Source organism: Coenobita brevimanus, chromosome 95, assembly GCF_032717465.1.
Source record: "Coenobita brevimanus isolate Jiangsu-jjx chromosome 95, ASM3271746v2, whole genome shotgun sequence".
In the NCBI taxonomy this organism is placed as follows: Eukaryota; Metazoa; Arthropoda; class Malacostraca; order Decapoda; family Coenobitidae; genus Coenobita; species Coenobita brevimanus.
In genome coordinates, this window is record NC_137048.1 from 32,985,907 (window position 1) to 33,012,660 (window position 26,754).

The 26,754-nt window shown below is 39.9% G+C and overlaps 1 protein-coding gene across 1 annotated transcript in view; it reads left to right on the forward strand.

Moving 5' to 3' along the window:
- LOC145413200 (uncharacterized) overlaps positions 1 to 26,606 on the forward strand; it is a 36,102-nt gene extending 9,496 nt beyond the window's left edge. Inside the window, exons 3-9 of the mRNA XM_080282923.1 lie at positions 28 to 189; positions 6,978 to 7,127; positions 7,546 to 7,672; positions 9,184 to 9,344; positions 10,140 to 10,476; positions 17,759 to 17,976; positions 19,841 to 26,606. Of these exons, the coding sequence (XP_080139049.1) occupies positions 28 to 189; positions 6,978 to 7,127; positions 7,546 to 7,672; positions 9,184 to 9,344; positions 10,140 to 10,476; positions 17,759 to 17,976; positions 19,841 to 20,602 (1,917 nt within the window). The 3' untranslated portion in view covers positions 20,603 to 26,606. The remainder of the gene's footprint in view (positions 1 to 27; positions 190 to 6,977; positions 7,128 to 7,545; positions 7,673 to 9,183; positions 9,345 to 10,139; positions 10,477 to 17,758; positions 17,977 to 19,840) is intronic.
- Positions 26,607 to 26,754: the final 148 nt, after the last annotated feature.

The window sequence follows — 26,754 nt, forward strand, 5'->3', positions numbered from 1 at the left end:
TTTACTTATTAAGTTTTGCCCCCACAGGACTCTCCTCACTCCCCGTCCGCAATGGCGAACCAACAGTACTGCCTGAAATGGAACAACCACCAATCAAACCTGCTGCGAGCCTTTGACCGTCTCCTGCAGTCAGAGTCATTCACAGATGTCACCCTGGCCTGCGAGGGCAAGTCACTCAGAGCGCACAAGGTTAGTGGGTTCAGATGGAAGGCATCATCTCTAATTTTATCCTGTATACTATTTCATGCTCTCTTTATTCTAGATTTATTACTGTGGTCATGGCGTTTGACTCTGAGGTTGTTATTGTGCCCTGGCAACCTACCATTCAAAAGTGCGGCTGATTTCGTGTATACATGCATGAGATTCGTGTATATGTTCATGTATAATAATATTCATGTATAATATATTGTATCATCTAATGGATCATTAAACATTGAAATTGAGGAGAGGATTAGACAGGCTTGGCGAGCTCGTGGAATGTTGAAATCTGTTTGGAATATTAATATGCTTTCAGTACATACTAAAGTAAAAATTTACAAGTTCATGATTAGACCAATTTTTAATTTATGGGCATAAGTCATGGTACAGTACAATTGCAACAGATCAGAAAGTATTAGGATTTGAGAATGAAATACATAGAAGGATTCTTGGGGTAAAGTGGCAAGACAGAGTTACAATTGAAAGAGTAAGGGATATTACGAGAGAGCAACCAGTTGATGCATACATGAGACTGTCTTCCTGGAAATGGCTGGAACACATATATAGAAAAGAAAACAGTTTAATACAGTTTGTGCCAGAGTGGACTGCTAGAGGAAGAAGAGGCAGAGGTTGGCCGAGGGAAACCTGGTTGAGGACAATGAAAAGAGAAGCAGGAGAGGAGTGTTGGTGGGACCTGAAGGAGATGGCAAGAGACAAATATTTGTGGAGAGAGTTCATTGAGGCCCTGTGCATCTTGTGAGGTGCCACAGGAAATGATTGATTGATTGATTGAATATATTCATGCTTAATAATATGATTCTTGTATAATATGATACAAATCGGATGCACATTTTGAATGACAGATTGCCAGGGTACGATAATGACATCCTCAGAGTCGTTCACCGTGACTATAGCAGTGCTTTGTGGTCAGTCTGATTCCTAGGAAAACTAGGTTGGTAGACAGGTGTTTCTGTATCCATGCATGTCTTATTATGAGTGTTAGAATGTGCCAGTGGTTTGCCTGTGAGATGAGTCAAGGGTTCTGAAAGTTTGAATGATGAGTGAAAGATGTAGTGCCCTTTTTATTTGATCTCTGTTGATAGTTCTTCCACTTTATGCTTTCCTGTTCTTATTTTTGGATTGCAACATTGCATATTTTCATAGGAAATAGGGTTTGGATGATAAAAGTTTTAAAAAGATTGTTAAGGAACATTCCTACACAGTATGGTATTATTAAGATAGGGCATCTGCATATGTAAATCAGAAACATCCCTCTTCAGAAAAGCTTCTAGTCCCTTGTAATTTGGATTTGGGAGATTACTCTTTGACAAACCAGTACAGTATTGTTTGTTGTTTACTTTACTTTGATCATGTATATACTATAATACATATTTGTGTACATATACCCAGTACTATATATATTGTATATGGTACCAGTTAGCTGTTTAATTTATCTTACCTGTGCTTTATGTACTCCTGCTCCAAAAAAAGTGTCAGTACACTGTGGGTTTAATGCTATCCAGAATTATTTAACCATAGGTATTGATTGACTCAAATGTAGAGAAATGACAGTGATTAGATGAATGTGTAATGCCTTCTTGAATGTGAGATCTGGGGGCTAGGATTGCGAATGAAAAGATGAGAGGAAGAATGGGACTTGAATGTATTGGTGTTATGATGAGGAGGGGTAGATTGAGATAGATTGGGCATGTTGAGAGGATGGAGATGACAGTTGGGTACGGAAGGTGAGAAGTGTGAACGTCATGGGTAGGGTTGTGAGAGGCAGACCAAAAAAGACCTGGGATGAGGTCATAGAGTGTCACTTCAGGGCTAAGAGACTGAATAGGGAGGCTACCAGAGATTGAGCAGCATGGAGAGCTGCCACTAGGTGACCAAGGTTGATGAATGCAGCATATTGGAGCCCTTATAAATGATGTGAATGATACAATATGATGTGTAGCTAAAGATAAAGTTGGGGGGCAGGTACTATGAGATGCTTAGCTGCGATGCTCATCTCCGTAACATAAGCCTTTAAGCCTGTGGCAAGTTATCCACCCAATATCCTGGGACACAGAACTACCGCATCATCCGGGCCACCACAACTACCTTCTCTAGGTGTTATGCTAGGTACCGTTACTGATTTTACCTGCTGTACCAACCCACAAAGGGTGGATGGACACCTGAGTTAAGTGATGCCAGCTGCCTGCACCAGGATTCGAACCCTAGCGTTTATGAGGGTTGGCAGCTTTAGTCAGCAAAGTGTAGTTAATATTCTGTTAATACCCAAATAAGTTATACCATATTGTACTGTATAAGATCATTTCAAACACAATCAGTCAGATTACATCAAGTAGCTGATATGGTAGCCATCTACCATCATGGTTGCCAACTTGTGCAAAGAGTCAGTTTCTGAGCCTAACCAATAAACAAAAGAGGAAAGTGTTACAGTAAAAATCCTCTCATTCGCCATCTTTGAGACCAAGCAGGTGCTTAAAGGGCAGAAACTGCCAGATGATCGGGAAAACCTGCCAAAAAGTTTTTAGCAATCATGGTTGGTCATCCCAATGCGATCACAGTGTCTAGCAAGTATTTTTGGTCAACCCTAAGCATTAAATATTTAATAGCCAACTGATAATTAATGTATTTAATGACACAATACACATGAACTTACCTTAACCTAGGTGTATTTACATATGTACTCTGTAAAATAGTATAAGGTTTCTGGACTTTCAAAAGGTCCTGTCACAAAGCCTGACACTCACGAGTCATGCTGGCCGACAGCACGTGCTGTGTTGGTAAGCAGAAATCTTACAAAAGCGCTAAGCTGAACTTTAAGGTGTGGTAAGGTATAGGTGAACTGTTCAAATTTTTGCGTTAAATTGGACTTCAAAATGCGCTATATGTAGAAGAAAATAAAATTTTTATTGGCTTTAAATTATTATGGAAAGCGCTAGATCTAGCGCCAAATTGGCAACTATGGGCACACGGGTACCAGCGGCGAGCCAGCGAGCCCGTTGCAGATGCCGATCGGCTCAGCTTATGTGTCGGAAGAGCAGAGAACTTTTGTAATGGGACTGTTTATGAAAACCACTGAAACACCAGAAATATCGTAATGCCAGGTGCTGAATGAGAGGACTTTCACTGTACCAGTATTATAAAAGGTGGTGAAATGGGACAAGAACAGGCAGAGTAGAGCATGTTTTTTATAACCTGATGAAGGTTCCTAATTCCTTTCAGCTCAGGTAATGATGAAATGTAGTTGTATTGATGGGTCGCTTTGACTAGTAATCAAGGAGACTCTTTCCTACCTAAGGCTCATCACATTTCATGCAATCAAGACTTAATATGCATGCAAATTGTGGAAGTGTCCCAGTTATTTCATATGAAAGCAAACATACTGCAGATACCTTTATGACTGGTAGTATGAGAACATGATGTAATATTATTTTTTTTATCATTATTATTTTTTGTAATCCTGTTCAGGATTTGGATAATGTAAAAAATATGGGTTGGTATCCCCTTTTCAATCTTAAATTTCTGTTGCAGCTGGCGAGCACCAGAGAGATTGTACCTGTAATTACGGTGCCTCTCTGTTTAAAGTTATGTCCCTAGCAAGGAAAGAATCTTGCTCTGAATGTACCCACCCCAGATAGTTGAAAGATGAATCCCCTGAGCTAGGACCAGTGGACCATATAGCACTGCAGGGAAAAAGAGGGATCCTTGGAGAGACTGCTACATCTCTCACCAGAATTACACTACCCTGGTGCGGGCTTGAACTGCCAACCCTATGGTCATGAAGTGTGAGCTCTGCCACTGGCCTTTTCTGGTTGAAGGAAGTGACTTAGGATTATATGATGATGATGTGCATCATGTGGTTGCATGGTATGAGGCTTCATAAATATTATCAAGTGGCCAAACTGAATTCTGATGTTGATGCAGTTTTCAAAGTAAAATATAAAGGAACTCTGATTTATGTAGCTATGACATCTAACAGCCAGCAGTAGTTTGACCTTTTCCCTAGTTGCTTGTAGTTATCATGGAGTTATTACGAAGAACCTGTCAGCCCCCAGTGAAACTTGTTCACTACCATTTCAGCTCATTTCAAATGGTTTCAGTAGGAGTGTTGTGTAAAACATCAGACGTGTCATCTGATGCAAGAGGCAGTTCCCCACAGACTCAGGCTTTGCACCTTTCACTTACAACCAGACGAAGCACATCGTTAGCAACCTTAAGCACTCATTTGCCTGTGGACCAGACAACATAAGCAACATACACCTTAAACACCTTGGACCACAAGGCATACAAGCACTCACCAACACATCAAACTACAGCTACTCACACAACAGATGTTGGGTATTACCCAACATCTGGAAGCATGGCACTGTCATCACTATCCCTAAACCCAACAGAGACCCTGTGTTACCTTCCTCACATCCCCCCATCACATTCCTCTGCACCCCCCTCCAAAGGCACTGAATGACTGGTATTACAACCAGTTACACCTTACACCCCCCTAGCCCCATCACAACATGGTTATGGGTCACTACACTCCACAAACATTCTTCTTGCAGTCATTACACAGAGAGTTTTTGATGGCATCAATTCAGCTAGACCACCACACAGAACACTCCTAGCCACACTAGACATTAGCAAAGCTTTTGATGCCATCCCCTGCCACAAGAAGGATTATAAGGTGTTTATGGCATTTATGGATCTGGAAAAAAGCATACAACAAAGTAAACAGAGAAGTGGAAGGTTTTGCGCATTACAGTGTACAGTAGATAGTAAGCTGCATTGTGCTATCGAGAGTTTTTATGATGGTAGTGAGACGTGCGTAAAGGTAAATGGGCATCTAAGTGAATGGTTTACGATCAGTGTGGGCATGCAACAAGGTTGTGTGATGATCCCATGGTTGTTCAATATATATATATGGATGGGGTGATGAGAGAACAAAAAACACAAGTTATGGAGGGATGGCATTGTTAATAAATGGTGATGGATGAAATACCTCAAATTTGTTGTATGCTGATGATGCAGTGCTACTTGCAAATACTAGATAAGAACTTGGTAGACTAGTGCAGAGTTTTGTGATGTCTGTGAGCATCATGCCTTGAGAGTAAATGTAGAAAAGAGTAAACTGGTGGTTATTGAGAGAGAGAGAACGTTGCTTCCAGTGTGATGTTACTGTGAATGGAGAGAGACTGGAATTGGTGAGAGAGTTCACAGGTACAGTGATAGAAAAGAGAGGAAAATGTGCAAAAGAAGTTGAAAGTAGAGTGACATAAGGAAGGAAAGTAGCAGGTGCTATGAAGGCCTTGATAAGAAACAGAGGCTTGAGTGTTGCAGCTATGCGAGACTTACATGAAGGAGTGTGCCAACTTTAACATGTGGACGTGAGATTATGGTGTGGCATGGAAATGAAAATTCAAGAGTGAAAGCAGTGGAGATGGGACTACTGGGGAATGTATGTGGAGTACAGAGTGTGGATAGGATACGAAATAATGTGATTCGTGAAAGATGCAGAGTGAAGAAGTCGGTGGACACCAGAATTGAAGAGATTGTACTGAGATGGTATGGTCATGTAGAGTGAAAGGATAACAATCAATTGGTGAAAAAGGTATATCTGAGTGAATTTGAAGGAGGGAGGAGGCGAGGTAGGGCAATGAGAAGGCAGAGGGATATGGTGGATGAGTGTGAGAAGAAGAGAGGTATGGAAGTTGGTGAGGCTAGGAGAATGACAAGAGATCAAGCTGGCTGGATGAATTTTGTGAGAAGTACATGAACAGGGATCTGGCACCCCTTTTTAACGTGACAGCATTCGGATTGACCCTGTCGGATATGTTTACACGAAGCTACAGAATGTGGTGAAAGTTTTTGGCGTATCAAATAGAACCGTGATTCTGTGGGCTTGAATGATGAGTGCATGGAAGCATGGCCCATTGAATTGGGCAAACTTGGGCTGTCTGGACTTTGCTACTCCTCACCCTGCCCAAAGGTGGAAAAGGAGGTCCAGATGATGATGATAAACCATGTCTGGTTTCCTGTCTGTATATCAGTTAAAGGGTGTACTCTGTATAGATTTGCCATTTTCATCCTTTCTCTTTTCCTGTTATTGCATTATACCACATTTGTTCCTTGGGGGGGGGGAGTCAGGATAATGTAAATGGAGGTGCTAGAGCCAGCACCCTTTTTTTCATGATAAACTGTCTATCTATATATCCATCTACCTATCTATATTCATATATATACTGTATATATTCCTGTTTCTGAATTGCCCCCCCCCCCTCCTTATTTAATAGTGAGAATTGGGATTTGGTTATGCTGACCATTTCACTCAGTGCTATTGATACCTAGTCCTACCTACCATACCTGTTTCCTTTAGTCTTTGGATCTTATGTACTTCATGACACTGAGAAGTGGGATAGAATGATGATGATTCTCATTCTGAACTCACAAGAAGTGCCTGATGAGATCTGGTAGACAGTTGCTTAAGATATACTGTATACTGTACAGTATTAGGTTTAGTACTTATATGGGGTAACTGTAAAAGTCAATAGCTGTTACCAATTTGTTGATGTAGGAGCCTGAGGCCAGGCATAAGGTCTGGTAGTCAGCCTACTGATTTGCCCATTGGTGGCATCACATGGTTAATGAGCTTTGTTACCTTGGAGTTCAAAATCATGCACATAACAGGGCTCTTATTTAAACTGGGGCACTGAAACCACTAGACCACCAGGTACTTAATACTCCTTGGAGTAAATGTATTTCCTTTCTTACAGGTGGTGTTGTCAGCCTGCAGTAGTTACTTTGAGCAGCTGTTTGAGGAGCATCCAGACAAGTCTCCCATTATCATCCTGAAAGACATGAAGTTTGTCCATGTATCACAGCTGGTCAATTTTATGTACCGTGGGGAAATAAACATCACACAGGTACCAAACGTACTATGCAGCTTGGTATAATTTATTGCCAAGGTCGAACAGTATTTAAATACTGTAAATTAATACTGTATATGCTTAGTATGACTTATTTCTGATGAATACTAAGGTGACGCATCTAAACATAATTGGAGATAAATTATTTGCCCAGTAAAACAGATGTGGAGTTGGCAAAGTACTGTATATGTATGAGACTATGTCCAATTTTTTATGTTGAAACAGAATTAATATTTATGATAGTACTGTATTCATAAGCACTAATCATTAGTCAGCTATGCATTTGTCTTAGGCAGGGTGAACCTGATAAACTAATGGCATCCAACTTCATTTCTAATCATAATTCTGGCCAATTCTGCTCCAGCATTGACTCAAACTTTATTCAAACACTGATTACTGACTGACGACCTCACAGGACATGCTGTCTGGGCTGCTAAAAACTGCTGAGACTTTAAAGGTTAAAGGCCTGGCGGAAGTGTCTGGGGATCATCAGAATCAGAACACCCAAGCCTCCAACCCCATTCCTCCCATCCTCCGACTTGGTGGGGTGTGTATGCAAGCTCTTACGCATCCATTATCATTCACTTTTTTTTTTTTTAAATCTCACTTGATATATTACTTTTGCCCTAAGCACATTCACAATAATATGCTCATTCAGTTTCTCTCTTGTGGTAGGTGGTGGCGACCATCATCCACTCACTTGATGTAGTGCTACCTACTTATTCCTTAGCCTTTATAATTTTTTTTCTGTGCCTACCCTCCTCTCTTCCTATTTCTCCCATCTTTCCTGTCACTTCTTATTGCTTTTCTTTCCTTTTCCGGTGGCTTTACATTGAGTGACAAGCCTAATGGTTTCCTGTAAGCCAAGAAACCATTTACAACGCTGGGTGCTAACCATATAACCATCCCATACGTGCGCCCTACGTGTCAACAAGTGGATTGGTGGAGAGTTAATGCCCCTCCCCGTAAAACAAATAACTCAAAGACAAATGGCCACCCCTTACGGGATTATGGCATCTGGCAATAGATAGATAGTTTCTTTCTCTCTCTCTCTTTTAACTAATGCCAAATCTTAAATGCATAAGAACTTAAGAATATAGTATGACTGCAGGAGGCAGCTCCTTTTGTTTATGCTTTTGAAAACTTTGATACATTGAGTTGAACCAATGGAATGGAAGAAGGTTGCGATTGTCCCTTTATACAAAAGGTTATAAAAATGAGTGCAGATATTATCATGAGATTAGCCTGCTGAGAATTGTAAGGAAGATCCATCCATCATCCAATCCTACATTGCCCCATGAGGAGCATAGGAGCCCGGGGCTAGGCAGTTGGTCTCGACATTTAAGATGAGAGTGACCAGCCTCACTCATCCCTGGGTGGCATTACATGAGCAATCAACCCCAACCACCCCTTGGTTATATGAAATAATATTCTAGTGGCAGGGGGTATATGGATCAAACGTTTGCAGTAAGGTACTAAGGTAGATGGTGGAGAGAGCGTATGGTAAGGCTTGGATCCAGTAATGAAATTTTTAGAAGTAAAGGAAGATTGTGTTGAAAGCTTGTGATAAAGCAGGGATACATGTGAGAATCCAGTTCTGATGATGTGGATTGTATTTTTCCAGGAAATCCATCCAGTCTAGTTTGGTCTGTTTGCAGTTTTATTGATCCTGTAAGCTAATGCTGGTAATTTTGTTCCAGTAACCAAATCCATGTAATTAATTCTAGTGAAAGGCTTAGTGCCCTTGTAATAAACAGTAAAATACTTTAAAGACTGCAGGAATAACGTAAAAGGCATGTTACTGAATTCAAGGGGTTAGCTCATTCAATCGTGTGACCGATTTTGTATTTTATTCATATCTCCAGTAGTCAGCTTAGAATCTGTGGTAGTGAAGAGCTTATAGAAACTATATCAATCCCTACATGTCAGTCCCTTGGTGAATAAAATTTGGAGGTAAGATGAATAAAATAAAACAACTAAGATCAAAGGAGTTTAAACCTGGCTGTGCCCTTGTGCAGTGTATAATGCTGTTTTCTACTTCAGGTTGTTGGAGGGCAGGTTCCTCACACAGCACAAGAAATACTGCAGCATGCCCGACCAGTGAGCCTCCCACAGATGGTTCCCCCCAACACCTCTCCCCTCACCACCGCTCTCAATGCACCTCTCGTCACACCGCCCACCCTTGCGCCCCTTGCTGCCCTCCTTAACCCAGAGGTGTGGTTCTTTGGATTATTTTGCTGTACTCCATTCTTGTATTGGGTCCTTCTGCTCTTGTCATTTTCTTAACACCGCGTGTCATTTCAGTATCCCTTACACTCAACTGCACCTTTAAACTCTGATCATCATCATCATCATCATCATCATCATCATCTGCCTTCTGAGAACTTTCAGTAAGTGATGGACAAACTGGTTAGTAGAAACAAAACATACTGGGTAATAAAGTAGAAACTATCAATATATGCCACGTATTAAGCCAGACACTTAACACTTTTCTTTTTCTACCATCTCCTACTTGCCATGCCCTTAGTTTTCTTGCTTAGCTGTCTGATAATAAAAAATGATGCCTCATTAGTTTCAACCTAATTTTGTCTATGACTGGTTTACTAGTTGTATGTGTTCCCATTGATAGCCAGGATGTTTGAAAGTGTATTAACCCCCCAGGCCCAGCAAAAAATTAACACATCAGCAATCACACTCACAATAGCAACAGTAGCTTAAGTTGATTTAGTGTCCAATGGAATTTTCTGATTGGTGTTTTGATATTCTTGCTGCAGAATTCAGCCTTGGAGGAGCACTAGGTCCCAAATACTTTTAGTATCCATTAAAATGTTTCTGATTATTTGCTATGCCGTTCTTACTGCAGAAGTTTGCTTTGGATGAGTGGCAGGTCAGCTTTTTAAAGGGTATGAATTAGGAACTTGAGGTCAGTATCAAGAGTAGCAGACAACTTTTCCAGATCTACGTAATTCTTCTAGCTTTTCTGAGTGGTGTTTGGTATTCTTCTTGCAGAACTTAGCCTTGGATGAGCGCCGGGTTAACTTTTTGAAGCGTATGAGTCAGGAACATGAGGCCAGTATGAACAACAATAGCAATGTGAACAGTGCGGTCAGTACCAGTGTTGGTGGAGGGGGTGGGAGTATGGGTGGAGTGGGACATGAACCTCCCCCCAAAATGGCAAGACATGAACGTGAGGAAGAGAAGGAGTCGCAGTCGGTACAGCTTCCTCATCCTTCCATGTTTATGACACCCCCGGAGAAGATTCCAGTGACTGCATCCAGTAGCCCTATGCAAAATGTCCTAACCCCTATACCACATGAACTTGCTGTCAACGCACGACAGGAACTACGTAAGTCCATGGACAATTTTCCTGGTAGCATTGGAGGCTTTGTAAGTAAACCTTTTTCATACAGTGTATTTTGCTGATGCTAGGAATACATAAATACCCCAAGAGAAGATCAAGAGTTTACCTCGAATAATTATAACGCCTGGTGGTTTAGTGGGTAATTACAGCACTCCAATTGGATTGAGCCGGTGAAGGTTTATGTCCAAGGGATGGTTGGGGTTATTGCTCACAGAATGCCACTCAGGGATGAGTGAGGCTGGTCACTCTCATCTTAAATGTCAAGACCAATTTGCTTAGCCCCGGGCTCCTATGCTCCTCATGGGGCAGTGTAGGATTGGATGATGGATGGATGGATGGATAATAATAATCATAATAATAAGGAGAAGAAGAAGAAGAAGAAGAAGGAAAAAGAAGGTGCCTATGAAACCTGTGTGACTTAAAATACATGACTTTGTTGTGCAATACCTGAGGGATAATGTGTTGGGTTGGAGTGAAAAGAGTTGGATGTGATATTTTTAACCCTACTAGAATATTAGAATGTCTTACAGTTTATTCTTGCTTCCACCGGGCAGCCTTTTCTTGCTTAGAGATCCTTCAGAGTGAAGGGTTGGTGGCATGGATATGATATTTTCGTAGCTTGGTAATGGGAGTAGGGTTTTGCACGAGAAATACAGGTATATTCCATGTGCTTGAATGGTGAGTGAATGGGAGTATTGCTCATTTAGGTGGGCAAACTTTGGCCATAGCCTATTCAGTCAACTCTGAGAAGAGATGAGCCTTAAGCTTCTGAAAGATGGCAGCTGATTGGTTGCCAGAGTGCATTCATTAACAATGCATTTAAAATTATTTTTATTATAAGGGTTACAATAACTGTTTGACACTAAGGTTGCCCAAATAAGATATTATATATATAGTTGTTTGTATATATTAATTAAAAAATGGGGCCTTACAAAGTTTCTCTGATAGTATAGATATGTTTGAAATATTGAATTTTCAGGACAAATAGAAATATTCATTTAAAGTTTTACAAATACCTTGATTTTTTTCTCTCATGTTCAGGCAAATTAAGGTAAATTGTCATTACTGTGATAGTTTGCAAACTCTAACTAGCAAATATGACGGGGTCGGAGGTAGGCCACTCGTGGGATGTCCCTCTTGACTAAGCAGATGAATATTCAAATTAATTTGAGAGTGTTTTGCTGTCGCATCCATTTGCATTATGCTTTCTACTTTTGCATCATCAGTAAGTTGAGAAATCTTTTTAGGTTTGAATATCTAGTTACAACTTACAGAATTGTGACAAGGTATGGGCTGCGGGATATTGAAAAGTAATGGTAACATGTGAGTATAGGTTCTTCACCTGTGTCTGCCAGTGATTTTATTTTTATTGGAATTTTGATGTTTTACTAAGTTAGATCTTACAAAATGTCACAGTAATGACAATTTACCTTAATTTTCCTGAACATGGGGGGAAAAAATCAAGGTACTGTACTAGTAAAGCTTTACCTGAATGTGTTTTGATTTGTCCTGAGAATTCAAAATATCCAAAAAAGTCTTGACCATTTGATAAAATTTGTAAGGTCCCATATTTAAATTAAGCCATGCAGGTAACTATACTCAGTTTTTTTTTATCAAGGCGAAGATGCACTTGACAGATTGGTGATGATTGGCTGAATGCAATGTTACTTCATAATCTCTATTATTATTTGACAACATATATCTGATGGGGAAATTTGGGTTAGTAAATGTTATTTGGACATGTTGCATTCAGCCAGTTGTCACCAACGTATCAAGTGCATCTTCACCTCAATGAAAAAAACTGAGTATACATGTATAATGTTCTGTTTGGGCTGTCTTATCGTCAAACAGTTATTGTAACCCTTATAATAAATATAATTTAAAATGCATCTTTGATAATGAATGCATTTGGACAACCAATCAACTGCCAGCTTTCAGAAGCTTGAGGCTTATCTCTTCTCAAAGTAGATTGAATAGGCTATTCTGTAATCACTCGATTATCTGGACATGCTTTGTATTCAAATGATAGCCCTTGGCTCTATTATGTTCGTATCCAGATTTTTTTTGACCGTAGCCGAACATATGATTTCCAACATCGCGGTTGGGTGGCCTACAAATTCAGAAAAGCAGTTGGGTGGCCAGCCAGCCTCTCTGGCTGGTAATAGACCTTAACCACCAGCTGGGCAAAAATGGCCATCCGTCTCCTCACCATACATTCAAAGTCCCTCAGCCGGCCGGATCACTCGGACATTAACAGCCGTATGTGAGTAATACAGACTCTGACCCACCAGCCGAGCAAAAATGGCCATCTGCCTCCTCACAGAATGGTCAAAGTCCCCCAGCCTCCCAAATCACTTGGATGCTAATGGTCATGCGCAGGTAATACAGACCCTAACCCACCAGCTGAACAAAAATGGCCATCCACCTCCTCACTGAACAGTCATAGTCACCCGGCCTCCTAATCGCTCGGACGCTAACAGTTGCGCGTGAGTAATGCAAACCTTAACCCATAAGCTGAGCAAAAATGGTTGTCTGCCACGAAACTGAATGATCAGTGTTGCCTGGCCAGTCTATTGAGCCAAGCCACATGCTGGTAATGGCCATCCACCTCCCTACCGAATGATGAAAGTTGCTTGGCTGGCCTTTTGAGCCAAGCCATGCGCTGGTAAACGAATGTAACTCACCAGCTTAGCAGGTATGGCTGTCTGCCTCTGTATCAAATGATCAGAGTTGTCTGGCCAACCTCTAGCTGAGCTGTGTGCTAGTAAAAGAACGTAACCCACGAGCTGAGCAGAAATGGCCGTCTGCCTCCCTACCAAATGGTCAGAGTCACCTGGCCTGCCAGTAGAGACATGGCAACACATATTCATTGGTGGTTACCACACGTCCCCACTCATTGTCCAGCTCCAACATTTGGAGGAGGAGGAGTTTCCCAACATTTGTTAAGTGATTACTAGTGATGGACGATACCAATGATTAAATTTAGATACAATACCGATTACTATAGTGGCCAGTATCGGTGGTATCGATTGCCAATGCTGATAGCAAGGTACTTTCGTAATTAATACTTTTTCAGGTTAATGAACTACATAAAAATTTAATAAAATTACTGTACTCGCAACAGGCTCAATCTGGACAAAAATAGTTACATGGCTACTATTTTAGGGGAACGTGAGCACGAAAACTGCGATTCAGTGTGCTAACAAATCTTAAAATATATCCCAATGAAACAATAGAGTATTTTTTAACCCCCACCGCACTCATTGCCTCATATGCGGCAATATGCTGGCTACTCCCAGCCGTGCTGATTACCTCATATGAGGTGATGGGTCTCGGCGCCATAATTTCTAGCATGAGGAAGTATCAGTGGTTTCCATGGGAACGTTGAATCTTGATGTACACCATCAGAGCTGTTGCCAAACCTTGCCCTACTGCAGTTGCCAAATATTACATATTTAGTAATTCAGATATGTAGGCCATCCCTGGCCACACTGATCGCCTCATATGTGGCAGTGGGTCTTGGCGCCATAATTTCAAGCATGAGGAAGGGTCAGTAGTTTCCATGGGAATGTTGAGTCTCCCTGTACACCATCAAAGCTGTTGCCAAACCCAGCCATACCACTGTTTTCAAATACTGCATCCATTCATCCATCATCCAACCCTGTGTCGCCCCATGAGGCGTGTAGGAACCTGGGGCTAGAAATACCGCATTCTTAGTCATTCAGTTCTCATTTATAGCCCAGCAATGGCGAATTCATGCCCGACTGCCTCCTTCTGTGCTGGCGACTTATCGCCACCCTCACACCCACACAAGACGTAAATTACAAAAGGACGAGGGTGATGAAGCGTTCAAGCTCAGAAACACTTGATCTGATAACAAAAAATCAATATTAAAATAAAAAATCCGAAAAAATGACTCAGGGAAGGTAATCGGGCCGATAAGAATTAGCGCGTTGGGGGTTAAAATAAGTTTTCATTTAACTAGAAAGTCTGTTTTAGTCCTCATAGCAGTTGATACCTAGCCATCAGTATTGAAACTTGCAAATAAAAAGTTGATTAGTATTGAAAGTATCAAGATTTGGTATCGATACGGCCACCTTTAGTGAGTACGTTAGCCACTAGACCACACAGGACTACTGTACACCAAATAGAGACTAGCAGGTTATGATGGCTGCCCACCTTTCACTGGGTGGTAAGTACTGTAATTTATTAAAGTTCTTTTTGCAACCTTCACCCTCATTTATTTATTTGTGAAAGTTTGTTGTTTATGCATTGTTTTCTTAGTGTCAGACATTATATTAGATATTCCTATATGTGTTTTGATGTCCAAGTAACTGAAAGACGGAGGAACAGTGCCTCAGTTAGGAGGAGTACAGTACATATTGGTAGGGTATTTGTGGATTTTTTTTGTTTATGCATTGTTTTCATAGTGACTAGCTTTATATTAGATATTCCCATAGTGTTTAGCATTATTTCCCTTGTGTGTTTTGATGTCTAAATAACTGAAAGACTGAAGAACACTGCCACAGTTAGGAGAGGTGCTGTACACATAGGTAAGGTATTTCTTCGTATCCAGATTTTGTCTATATTTGGACATACTGATGGCTCTATTATGTCAATTAATCAGTTTATTTTTGTAGTAACTTATTCCATCATTATTCCCCCCCCCTCCATTCCCTGGATCCTACCTCCCTCCATTTGGGGGTGGTAAAGGATGTCTGGATGATGATGATGATAAAGGTGTTTGATAGGAATGAAGAATATCCAGTGTCCACAATTATTCATTGGTTTGTTTTTCAGTACCAGGTATTAATACCATTTTCTGTGAGTGGATGTATGATTTTTCACTGGATAATGTTATATGTAGTATACTAATATCATTACTTTCTGGATCTCACCCACCCCTGTAGTAGTAATACTAACAGAAATTCATCATCATTATCCTGCACCTTTTTCCCTATCCAGAGGTGGGATGAGGTATAGTCCATAAAACAAGAAAAAAGAAAAATATGATTGAAGGAGAACTATTACCTGGTAGTAATAATATTAACATCATGTGTGTGGTGTCAGGGAGAATATATGGAGATTGTCAGGCATGAAAGGATTGCTCTTGCTGGTGAGTCTCTTGAGTGTGTGCAAGAGTTTTGTTATTTGAGTGACGTTATGTGAAGGAGGTGGGGCTGGAGCTAGCTCTGTGGCTAGAGTGAGGAGTGGTTGGAAGAATTTCAGGAAGGTGTTGCCTCTCCTGACATTGAGAGGGCTCATCCTCTTTGCTAAGGGATCTTTGTAGGTGGCATGTGTTAGGAGTGTAATGGTGTATGGTAGTGAGACCTGGGTAGTAAAGGAAGAGGATATTCGCAGACTCAAACATACAGAAGTGACAATGATTAGGTGGATGTGCAGTGTGCCCTTGAGTGCACCGGGCCAGGTTTATGATGGAAGAGTTGAGAGGTAGGATGGGTCTGGAGTGTATTGGTGTTGTGATGAGGAGAGGTAAATTGAGATGGTCTGGGCATGTGGAGAGAGTGGAGGATGATAATTGGGTGCAGAAAGTGTCAACGTTAGGGGTAGGGTTGTAAGAGGTAGACTGAAAAAGTCCTGGGACAAGGTCATTGAGTGTGACTCAGGGATGAGGGACTGAATAGGAAGCAGCACGGAGAGCCGCCATCAGGTGACCAAGGCTGACGCATACAAGCATGTTGGAGCCTTTAAAAAACTAAATGAAACGAAACGTCAGTACAGTAACGGTAAATCTTTAGTTTCACAACTGCTCAAAATAACATGACTAATAGTTCACAAGGAATATTGCATCAAAACAGTGATGCCCACTAAACCCTATACTCTTCCATCACAGTACAGTACCATCAACAAGATTACAAGTTTTTCAGGAAAGATTTGAGTTCTTTAAATGACTCCACAGACCTTACTTGTCTTATAGGCAACTTATCAAATAATCTGGGTGCAGTTCAACTATTCCTTGTATTTCCACAGGTGTTAGAGAACACACACATACAAAACGTGAAAAGCAAAAATTTGCAAATAATGAAAACCCATCCAAAAGGACCCCACTGTTATAATTTAACTACTGGATATGTTATTGCCTAAAAAAAACTGTAGTCATCCAATCCTATACCGCCCCATGTGGAGCGTAGAAGCCAGGGGGTAGGCAAGTTTGTAATGACCAGCCTCACTCATCCCTGAGTGGCATTACATGAGCAGTAAACCCCACCCATCCCTTGGATATAAACCTACACGGGCTCAATCTGATTGGAGCACCATAATTACCCACTAAACCACCAGGCGCAATAATTTGGTTATATGGTTACCACCCGGCATGGTAAATGGTTTCCTGGAGTACAAGAAAACTATTTGGCTTGTCATTCATTGAAGAGTCACCCATAAGCAGAAGGAAGAGGAAAGAATGAAGGAAAAGGGAGTGTAAAGTGACTCGTAGGCAGAAGGAAGAGGAAAGAAAGAAGGAAGGAAGAGAGGAAAGGGCACACATCCAAAGCAGCGCTACATCGAGTGAGTAGATGGTGAGAAAAATTGGTAGACATTAGAATCGACGTTTAAATATATTTTCCAATTATTTAACAGCTTACGTTAAAATGCCTCAAAATACTCCGTAAACCAGTGTATTTTTTTATAGTTTCCATATCAGTGAACACTTAAAACTGCAAAAAACAAGATAACTGTACAATTTAAGAAAAGGATTGTGAAGCAAAAGGACACTCCCTTATGGTCTAGGCTCCTCAGGATGTAGTCATCACTTCTGTGCAAAGTAATACCAGAACACATGGCAAAAAAAGATAACATTCTAGCTAGATGCTTTGGTTCACTGAACTCAAGAGCCATGAAGGTCAGTGAACTTCATTCATACAGCACTCAGTCATGGCATTTATTGGTAGCCACTGACCAGTACAGTACTTTGTATAAGTATTGTAGTACTAGGAGTCATTGGAGGAAGACCAAAAATAAGTGTTAGCCATTTTCAGTACAAATTGAACCTTTTTTCAACAAATAATTTGTTAGATCAACCCACAAGAGATACTGTAGTTAATAGGAGCCATAATGAGCTAGGGAGTCACTGTCAAAAGACACTCATTCTGTTGCAAACAAATTCCAGATGGGAACATAAATTCCAGATGAGAACATTGTTTATTTTGCACTAAAGAATCAAAACCAATTGCAATTAGAGAGAGAGAGAGAGAGAAAGGCTGATATCTGTAATTTGGCAAATTTACAGTATCTTTACTTTTTCCCACAGCTGACTTTCTCAAATCATACAACATCTTTAAGCTGAATGATTACCTCGGATTTCGGACTCGACAACAATTCTGGGAAGAACCATCAGTGCGCCGTATCCTCGAAGGCATCAAGAATAAGGAGATAGACATGAAGAGTGCTGCCGAGTTATTAGGAGTTTCATATGGCACACTGTATGGTCGCTACAGAGAAGTGTTTGGATACCTCAAGCACTCATGGGTATGTGTTCTAGTATTTATTTGGCGTGTTTAATCCACTCACTTGATGTAGTACTGCTCTCAGGTGTCTGCTCTTTCCTCTCCTCCACTCTTCTTTCCGTCAATCCTCTTCTGTCATTCTTTCCTCGTTCTTCTGACTACGGGTGACTTTACACTCCTTCTTTTGTCCTTCTATCCTTCATACTTTCCTCATTATTCTGCCTGTGGGTGCCTTTACACTGAGTGACAAGTCAAATGGTTTCCTGTACACCAGGAAACCATTTACTATGCTTGGTGGTAACCGTATAACCAAATTTTGGCATCTGGTGGTCATCATCATCATCATCATCTGGACCTCCTTTCCCACCCAAGGGCAGGGTGAGGAGTAGCAGTGTCCAGACAAGTTAAATTTACCTAGTCCAACGGGCCACGCTTCCATTCACTCATCATTCAAGCCCCCAGAATCTTGGCTCTATTGGATACGCCAAAAACATTCACCACGTTCTGTAGCTTCACATAAACGTACCCGATTGAGTCAATCCGGACGCTGCCACATTAAAAAGGGGTGCCAAAATCCCAGATCATGCACTTCTCCTCACAACATTCATCCAGCGAGCTCGATCTCTTGTCAGTTCCCTAGCCTTACCAACTTCCAACCCTCTCTTCCTCGCACACTCGTCCACCATATCTCTCCACCTTCTCCTTGGCCTACCTCGCATCCTCCTGCCTTCAGATTCACTCAGATATACCTTTTTCACCCCTCTGTTGTTATCCGTTCTCTCCACGTGACCATACAATCTCCGTACACTCTCTTCGACTCTGGTGTCTACTGACTCTGCAACTTTCACTAATTTCTTTCGTATCCTATCCACCCTCTGTACTCCACATACATTCCTCAGCAGTCCCATCTCCACTGCTCTTACTCTTGTCTTTTCATTTTCATGCCATACCATAGTCTTACATCCATATGTTAAAGTTGGCACTAACACTCTCTCATGTAAGCCTCATGCAGCTGCAGCACTCAAGCCTCTGTTTCTAATCAAGGCCTTCATTGCACCAGCTACTTTTCTTCCTTGTGTCACTCTACTTTCAACTTCTTTTGCACATTTTCCTCTCTTTTCTATCACTGTACCCATCACTGTGTTCAGTGGATAATTACGGTGCTCCAATCAGATTGAGCCGTTGAAGGTTTATACACAGTGGATGGTTGGAGTATATTGCCCACGTAATGTCACTCAGGAATGAGTGAGGCTGGTCACTCTCATCTTAAATGTCAAGACGAGCTTGCCTAGCCCCGGGCTGCTACGCATCTCATGGGGCAGAAATTAGTCAAACATTCTGACAGTCCTGGAAAGAGTAAAAATACAATGACTATTTCCCCTGTAACCTGTTTGAACTGTGTTGACAAGGTGTTTATGTATTCCAAAATTTGCAAGAAATTAACCAAGTTTCTTTCTTCACGTTAGAGGAGGTATCAGGGCCAGGAGTCAGGACTAGAACCTCTGACAAGTCTGACTTTCAGGCTTTATAACTGACTGCCGTAAACCTTATAACCACAGTGAAATTTCTTTACTCCTCTCTTAATTCTTGTTCTCATGACTGCAATTATTTGATAATACTGTTCAGCCCAAGGCTCAGGCTGTATCAGTTTTTGTACAAAGGACCTCTACAGTAAGTACAGATGGTTCTAATTCTATTACATATAAGCTAGATTGGCTTAAGGAACTCTTATATTTGCTGTAAAATCCTGTAATAATCTTTAAAAGAAATATTTTTGCCTATATATATATATATATATATATATATATTTTTAAGATAAAAAATGATTTTTTTTTTTAATCACTAATATCACCATTCCTACATGATATGATTAAATATTATTGCAGGTGAACAAGCAAGGTCGTGGGGTCAACAGCGGGGGTAGTGGTGGTGGCAGCGGGTCCAGCCAGAAGGAACGCTCTATCTGGGAGGAATCTCGTGCCCAGGACCTCATTCAGCGTGTTTTGGCAAAGGAGCTGTCCCTCACTGCTGCTGCAGTCCGACTTGGTGTTGATACCAACACTTTCTTCTCCCACCTTACTGACAACGGGAAAAATAAGAGTCGAGTAGCACTCCTCCTAGGCACAGATGCAGCAAGCAGTTCTGGAGACAATCCTGTGGTCGTAAACAGTGCCCCCTCTACCAACCACCACCACAATGAAGATTCAAACTCGGCTAATGCCTCTTTGGTGGATGCTGCCGGTGAAGATTCTAATCCAGCTGGAGGAAATGTTGGGGGACAGGCAAGTGATGACAGCAACATTGAAAGCTTAACAGAGAACTCTCGCATGGATAATGAGGGGCCCTTAAATCTGGAGACAGGAGTCAGTATGGAAGGCGGAGTGGATATGGAAGCAGGAATGAACCTAGAGCCAGAGGTAAATGGAGAGAAGGAAGAAAGCGAAGATCCTGAAATTATTGATGATGTTAATAATGAACAAAGATCCTCAGAGCAACAAATAATGGGTTTACAGGAAATGAATGCTGAAGAGGGAACAGAAGAAACAATGACAGACCAAGAGCACATGCCACAAACTATGGAATCTATGGAAACATTTCAGTCCATAGTAGGGGACGATTCAGGTAGTATGTATGCTGAGGCTTCCTAAGCAAAGCATTCTGCATATATATAACTGTATGTCTGGAACTGTGGCACAATTTTTTTTTTTTTTTAATGGTCAGTTATTTAGTGAAAAGTACTGAATGATAGATAATAAATTTGTGTTTTGTTTTAGAATTCTTGAAGGACAAATCTTCAGCATTTAAAATGCCGGTATGCAAAACAAAGTTTGTGTTTTGACACAAAGTAACAAAATTAGATGTTATACATACATATAGATGGAGTAATGTTTTGTTAAGAGTTTATCAAAGCATTTCATTGTTGACAGAGAATTTAGATAACAGCTGGATATGAAGCTCACGTAGTATAAATAAGTTTGGGCTCAAAAGACCAGGTGACGGTGAGAGGCATTATTCCTCATGCCATAGTGTTTGACATGGTACAAGCAGTGGTACAGTACAAGGCAACCTACCAGTGAACTTATCTAGTATGATAGACCTAGTTACTTTTAATGGACCCATATATCATAGGTCTTTCAATCCATGATCTGGTGATTATGTTTGTATCCTTGAAGCCTTGGCCCACTATTGTTCTGCCTAGCTGTTGAAGGTAAACCTACTGTTGCGTTGGAGTGCCATGATTGACTTTACAGTGTTAGTGTGAAAAGCACTTGCTCGTTTACTACTGTCCAGTTGCAGTGTGGCTTAGGTAGTTAGGTGGTTCACAGTATTTGTTTTAATTTTGCGTTCTGCCATTATGTTACCTTATGTTGTATGACTTGCCCTTGCAGCTTAACTTTTATTCCTTGGTTAAAAAAGATATTGTGACTAAGCTATACAGTATTTCACGATGTTTACTTGTTGAGTTAATCAGAAATGACATTGCTTGTATTCAGCCTCTGGCAAGAAGCTTGTAGCAGGCAAGTCAGGTAGTGGCAATATTAACTTAAAATTATGAACCCCAAAGATTTGCCTAAAGTATGTTACCTACAGACCCTATAATATAAGACTGAATTGCTTGAGTATAAAACATAGCTTATCCATCTAGAAGTGTTTTTCCAAGTTCTTGAGATACCTGGACTTGTAATCAATTGCTTATGACCTGAATTTTACTTTCCTTCCTGTGATATTTTGCAAACCATATGATCAGAGATGAGCCAAATAGAAAAATGTTACCAGTAATCATGTAAACCTGTATAAAAGTACTGGCGTTTGCACATAGTCCATGAGCACGTAGAATGTTTGGGGACATGCAGAAATACATCTAATGGTGACTGAGGAGACTGCTAGATAAGTGAACATGTATTTTTGTCATGAATTAGGCCACTTAAATAATGTGGCTGCAATACATCTTCTAAATATACAGTACTGCCCACATGTCAATCAGGTTTTGGTTTGTAAACCAAAATATCAGTAGTGGTTCAGTCTTACATTATATGGGGCTACTGTATAGTCTTAACGGACCATGTAATGGTTCGTGCCTTATGTTAGCAAGCCAGTCGTAGCAACTTTTATTACTATATTTATTGTTACTAGCAATTACGGTTAGACTTATTTTGCACATTTTAAATACAGTCTATACACTACACAGGAGAGGAAGCAGTCATGCATTATATCTTCATTATTTATTTTGTGACAAGTTGCTGTCCGTTACTGTTCCATGCCTGCTGTAAGGACATCATTGTGAAGTATGTTGATGTCTGAAAAATTTACTTATGCAGATTATACAGTCCATGTGATCAAGAGGTCCTGTATTGAAGTATTGTTATTGCAGGTTTAAATTTTAGTGGAAAGTTGAAGCAGAAGTTATTGGTGACCAGCCATGGTTTTGAAAGTGGTTGTTTAAGAGGCAGTGATCACGGAGTTTGTAGCATAGTGTGTATTTACTGACCTTTAATGTATGTATGTTGTAATGATTGCATATTTTTACCAGGAACTGTTTATCTGATCCATAGTTTAAGACTTTACATCCAGCATGGGTTTGCATGTGTGCACTGTGTTAGTAGTTGTGCATTCATAGTTGTTTCTATGTTAACACATTGATTGTTACGACTGTAATATACTACTAAGGTACTACTTTTCACTAGACCATGGTACTTTTTAAGTATTCTCTTTCAGAGTTTTAGCTTCAAAGAATGCCTTGATATTTGGCATTGTGTGAAGCATTAATAGAGTTAGATGACAAAAATGAATAAGACTGTCACAGGGAAACACAGGCATTGTTTCCAAAGATTACACAACCTGTAACGAGTTGGATGCAGAAGTGTTTTGTAATTTAGGTGTTACAAGGAGTCCAGACACTTTCTAAAGCAGTGTGTTGAATTACAGTATATCACTTTAACTGTGTAGCTGTGAGCCATCTGAATGTTTAAACTTTGTGTCTTCTTTTTCTAACTTGACAGCTGGCATTAACAGAATGTGTAGTAATACATTACAAACATGTACAAATACAATAAGCCCTCATTACATTGGAATTTAGTGAATGTATTATGTAATTCTGAGTCATTTATGGTTCTTGAGTTTAGCTTTGAGTGAAGGTGCAGTGGATATCCGTCTTTTTGGGGGAATGCATGTGGAATGCTGAAAGGTTCTAGTTCACAGCTGTCTATGCAGTATGCTTTTATAACTATATCATGCAATGCTCTTTGTATGTGTGTGTGAGGAAGTAATTGCAAAGCAAGGAATGGCACTGTCACCAAATACAGTATGGAACAATTTTATGCCAGTTGTAGTCTCATTTCACAGTATCTTTTATTCCATAGAAAATCAAAATGTTGTAAAAATAATGATGTATTCTCCCCCAAGTCCATTACCACTTTAGTGTAGAATTAGGTTTTTGTTCTGTTGCTCATTACAAATAGCTTTTTACTATTATGATTAATATTATTGTATTGTTATTGCCTGAAGTTTAATGTTTCAGAGCATTCTTCTCAAGTGTTTTATGCTCCGTATGTATGGAGTTTTGCCGATAAAGTCGTCAAAGCTCAACTTTGAATTGTTGTCAGAAAGCTGGTAAGATGAGACTCGTTACAAAGAACTTCATATTCAGACAGCTTAGTGACTGTGAAGCCGGCTAGTCTAAAGTTTGGAAATGCTGTTGGAGTATGTGAAGCTCTCAGATGTGTAAGATATTGTGGGGGTTTTAAGGTTTGTGCAAACCCACAAACTTCACACAGACTCTTGTTCGTCGTCTGTAAATGTTCAATCCCTTCGATGTAGATTATGAGTTACTTTTTGCAGTTAATAATGTATCCATACATCTTCTCTCCACATGGCAAGGTTCGTTGTTCTGGTGATGGCTGGTGCGTACGCTGAAATTTTATATACCTGCTCCCTGAGTGCTCTTGTTTAGTTGTCTGGTTATTCAGAGTTTGACTTGCTTGTGGTTGGTGATGCAGAAAGGACTTTAGTGGTGGATCTTTGTGTTGATGCAGTATTTTATAATGTTTATTTGTCTTGATTATTCACTTTATGTATTTGAATTGGAAGCATGGGATTTGAATGTACAGTATTGAATGATAATTGAATTTTCTCTAATAACTTCATTTTTTATCGTTCCAGTAGTTTTGTGCCTATATTACTTTAAAATCATGCAGATATTCAGGCCGTAGTAAAGTTATTTATATTAAGCAAATTCTGATTTTGGAGGCAGCATTGTTCAATATAGTCTGTCATTCTACAAAGTGGCCTTAAAACTGAGAGTGTGAGATGTATGACACACCAAAGCGCGTTCCAGAAAACACAGCAACGAGCCTTCTCCCACTACAAACTTCACTAGTGTTAGTGTCCGATGCTTTGTTTATGTTTTGGCACAGATCACTTAGGTTTGTGATCAACTTAGTTCCCACAAGGGTAGTTCTCTCTTGAGCTAGAACAAATTAGCATGTTACTTGCAGCAACACTGTTGGCCTTTTTATACCCAGTTTCCATTAACCCCATGCATATGGTGATGTATTAGTTAGCTTGTTCTTGTTACCTTCCTGCGATTTTATTCATGCCTGGAAAGATGTCTGGCAGTGAAGGGGTTAATGAAAGCTGCATCTGACCCAGCAGGTTAGAAGAAAATCTCTCCTGAGCGGAATAAGATTGTCTGGAGATGATGAGAATATGCTTGTAATACAAAATAATTATATTACTGTATTTAGATTGAAGGGGTTTAACACAATCCCAATACTGTATTCAGTATAGAAAAGTGGAACAACCCTCTTTTTTCCCGGTAAGGTGATAGATTCCACTGCCAGAGAGTTTAGAGGAACATTAATTCTTAACTAGTGTATGTTCGTCTGTAGTACAGTACTTCTTGTGGGAACTAACTTTAAACCTGATGGTCTTGGATAATATTATATGAATATATACTCTATCTTATTTCTGTTACATGGTAAGTCAATGTTCATACACTTCAGAATGCCTTGTTCCTTAGGGTGCCTTAAAGCATATTGTATATTACTATTTTTTGTAACATAACTGGGACACCTTGAGGTAAACAATGGGTAATTATGGCCTAATTAGCTATTAATGTATGTATAACAAATTAATCACAAGATGGTAAGCGGATCACATAGTCATTACATTTTTTTTTTTTTTTTTAAAATAGCTGTGCTGATTTCTCAAGTTTAACAACTGTGAACTCTCTACCAAAGTATTAATATTTAATTATTTCTTACCGTAGCTTTATCTGTTACTATGGCGAGTAAGATTTAAATTCTGTTACCCATATGGAAGCAGTTTGCACCTAATTGAAAGCATTAACATTGGTACTTTACATATCAACAGTAGCAAGCAGGAAGAGTTTATACTGTATGGCTAATTCCACTTCAGGGAATTTTAGGTATGGGTGCGTCTGGATCTGCAGGTGTGACCATATTCAGGCTTTTTAGGTTATGTGTGCTTATGTCCAGAACTGACAAGAGAAAACAAGTACCTGTATTTCCAAACCCACTGGTGTGTTTGGACCGGCAGGAATCAGTGTTTTGAATAAGTTTGATGATGCAGGTGCAGATACATCTAGGCTGGCAAGGGTAGATTTAGTGAGATTCACTGTTCGTCATACAGCAAGTCCTCGTTAAATGTCACTTGCTTTTATTTATTTATTTTTTTATATTTTATTCCTCAGTAAATACACAAATACAGTACTGCCATTGTTCATACCTGGAAAGCTGATTTGCCACATCCAAACTACAACAACAATATGGAAAAAGTGATATTTTGGAGCTTATTCAACATAACAAGGACAACCTGTATTCTGATTTTCGAGCACAGATATGTCAGGATGGGCTGGTGTATGTGTATCAGGATTCACAGTTATAGCCCAGTTTTCAGGTATGGATATGTCTGCATTGGCAAGTGTGGATATACAAGTCCTTTTTTATTTTATATCATATTTTTCATCACGAAGTCCACGGTAAATTACAGGAGGATTGCCTAATATTGCTACATTGTTATCTGTAAAACTAATTTGCCAGTTCCCCTAATATTAAGTACAAATTTAATGGGAAGATTAGTGATGTTTTGGAGTACATCATTGATTTGTAATGAGGACTGCAGGATATCGGGATTCATCATTTTAATTATATCCCAAAATGCCGGTGTGAGTATGTCAGGACGCACAGGTCTTATAGCATGAGGGAAGAAGCTCGGGTGTCAAGCTCATTGTGTCTAGCATGTGTTGGATGTTGGAGTGCAGTTCAGTAATTTGGTGTGTTGTAGAATGAAAATTTAAAAAGGGAAATCGAACATGGAACATAATGAAACTGTATGTATTGATAATCATTTTTTCTCTCTCCATTGTAGCATAATTTTTCAGACTTTATGCCAAAATTTTAATTGTATGCAAAAACGGTAGCTGCTTGTTGTTAACCACTTCTGGTAGTGTTGACCAGTTCACCAATCTTATATTATGGTGTTTCATGTTCGTTTTATATAAGAGTATAGTTTTGACCCTTAATGAATCTTGTACATATATATTTTTCTGTCAAGCCACCCATCAACACCATCGTTTGGGTGCAAGGGTCGTAAATTATAAGTTACATATTTTTTTTTTTATATGTATGCATATAAATACAATAAAATTTTAATTATAATACCCGTTTGATGTTAACCAGGCAGTCATCTTCGTTATAGTGTCTGGTTATTCAGTAATTACCGGTACATGAAATGTTTCATATTGATCAGTTTGAAGCTGTAGCCCAAGACCCCATTCCAT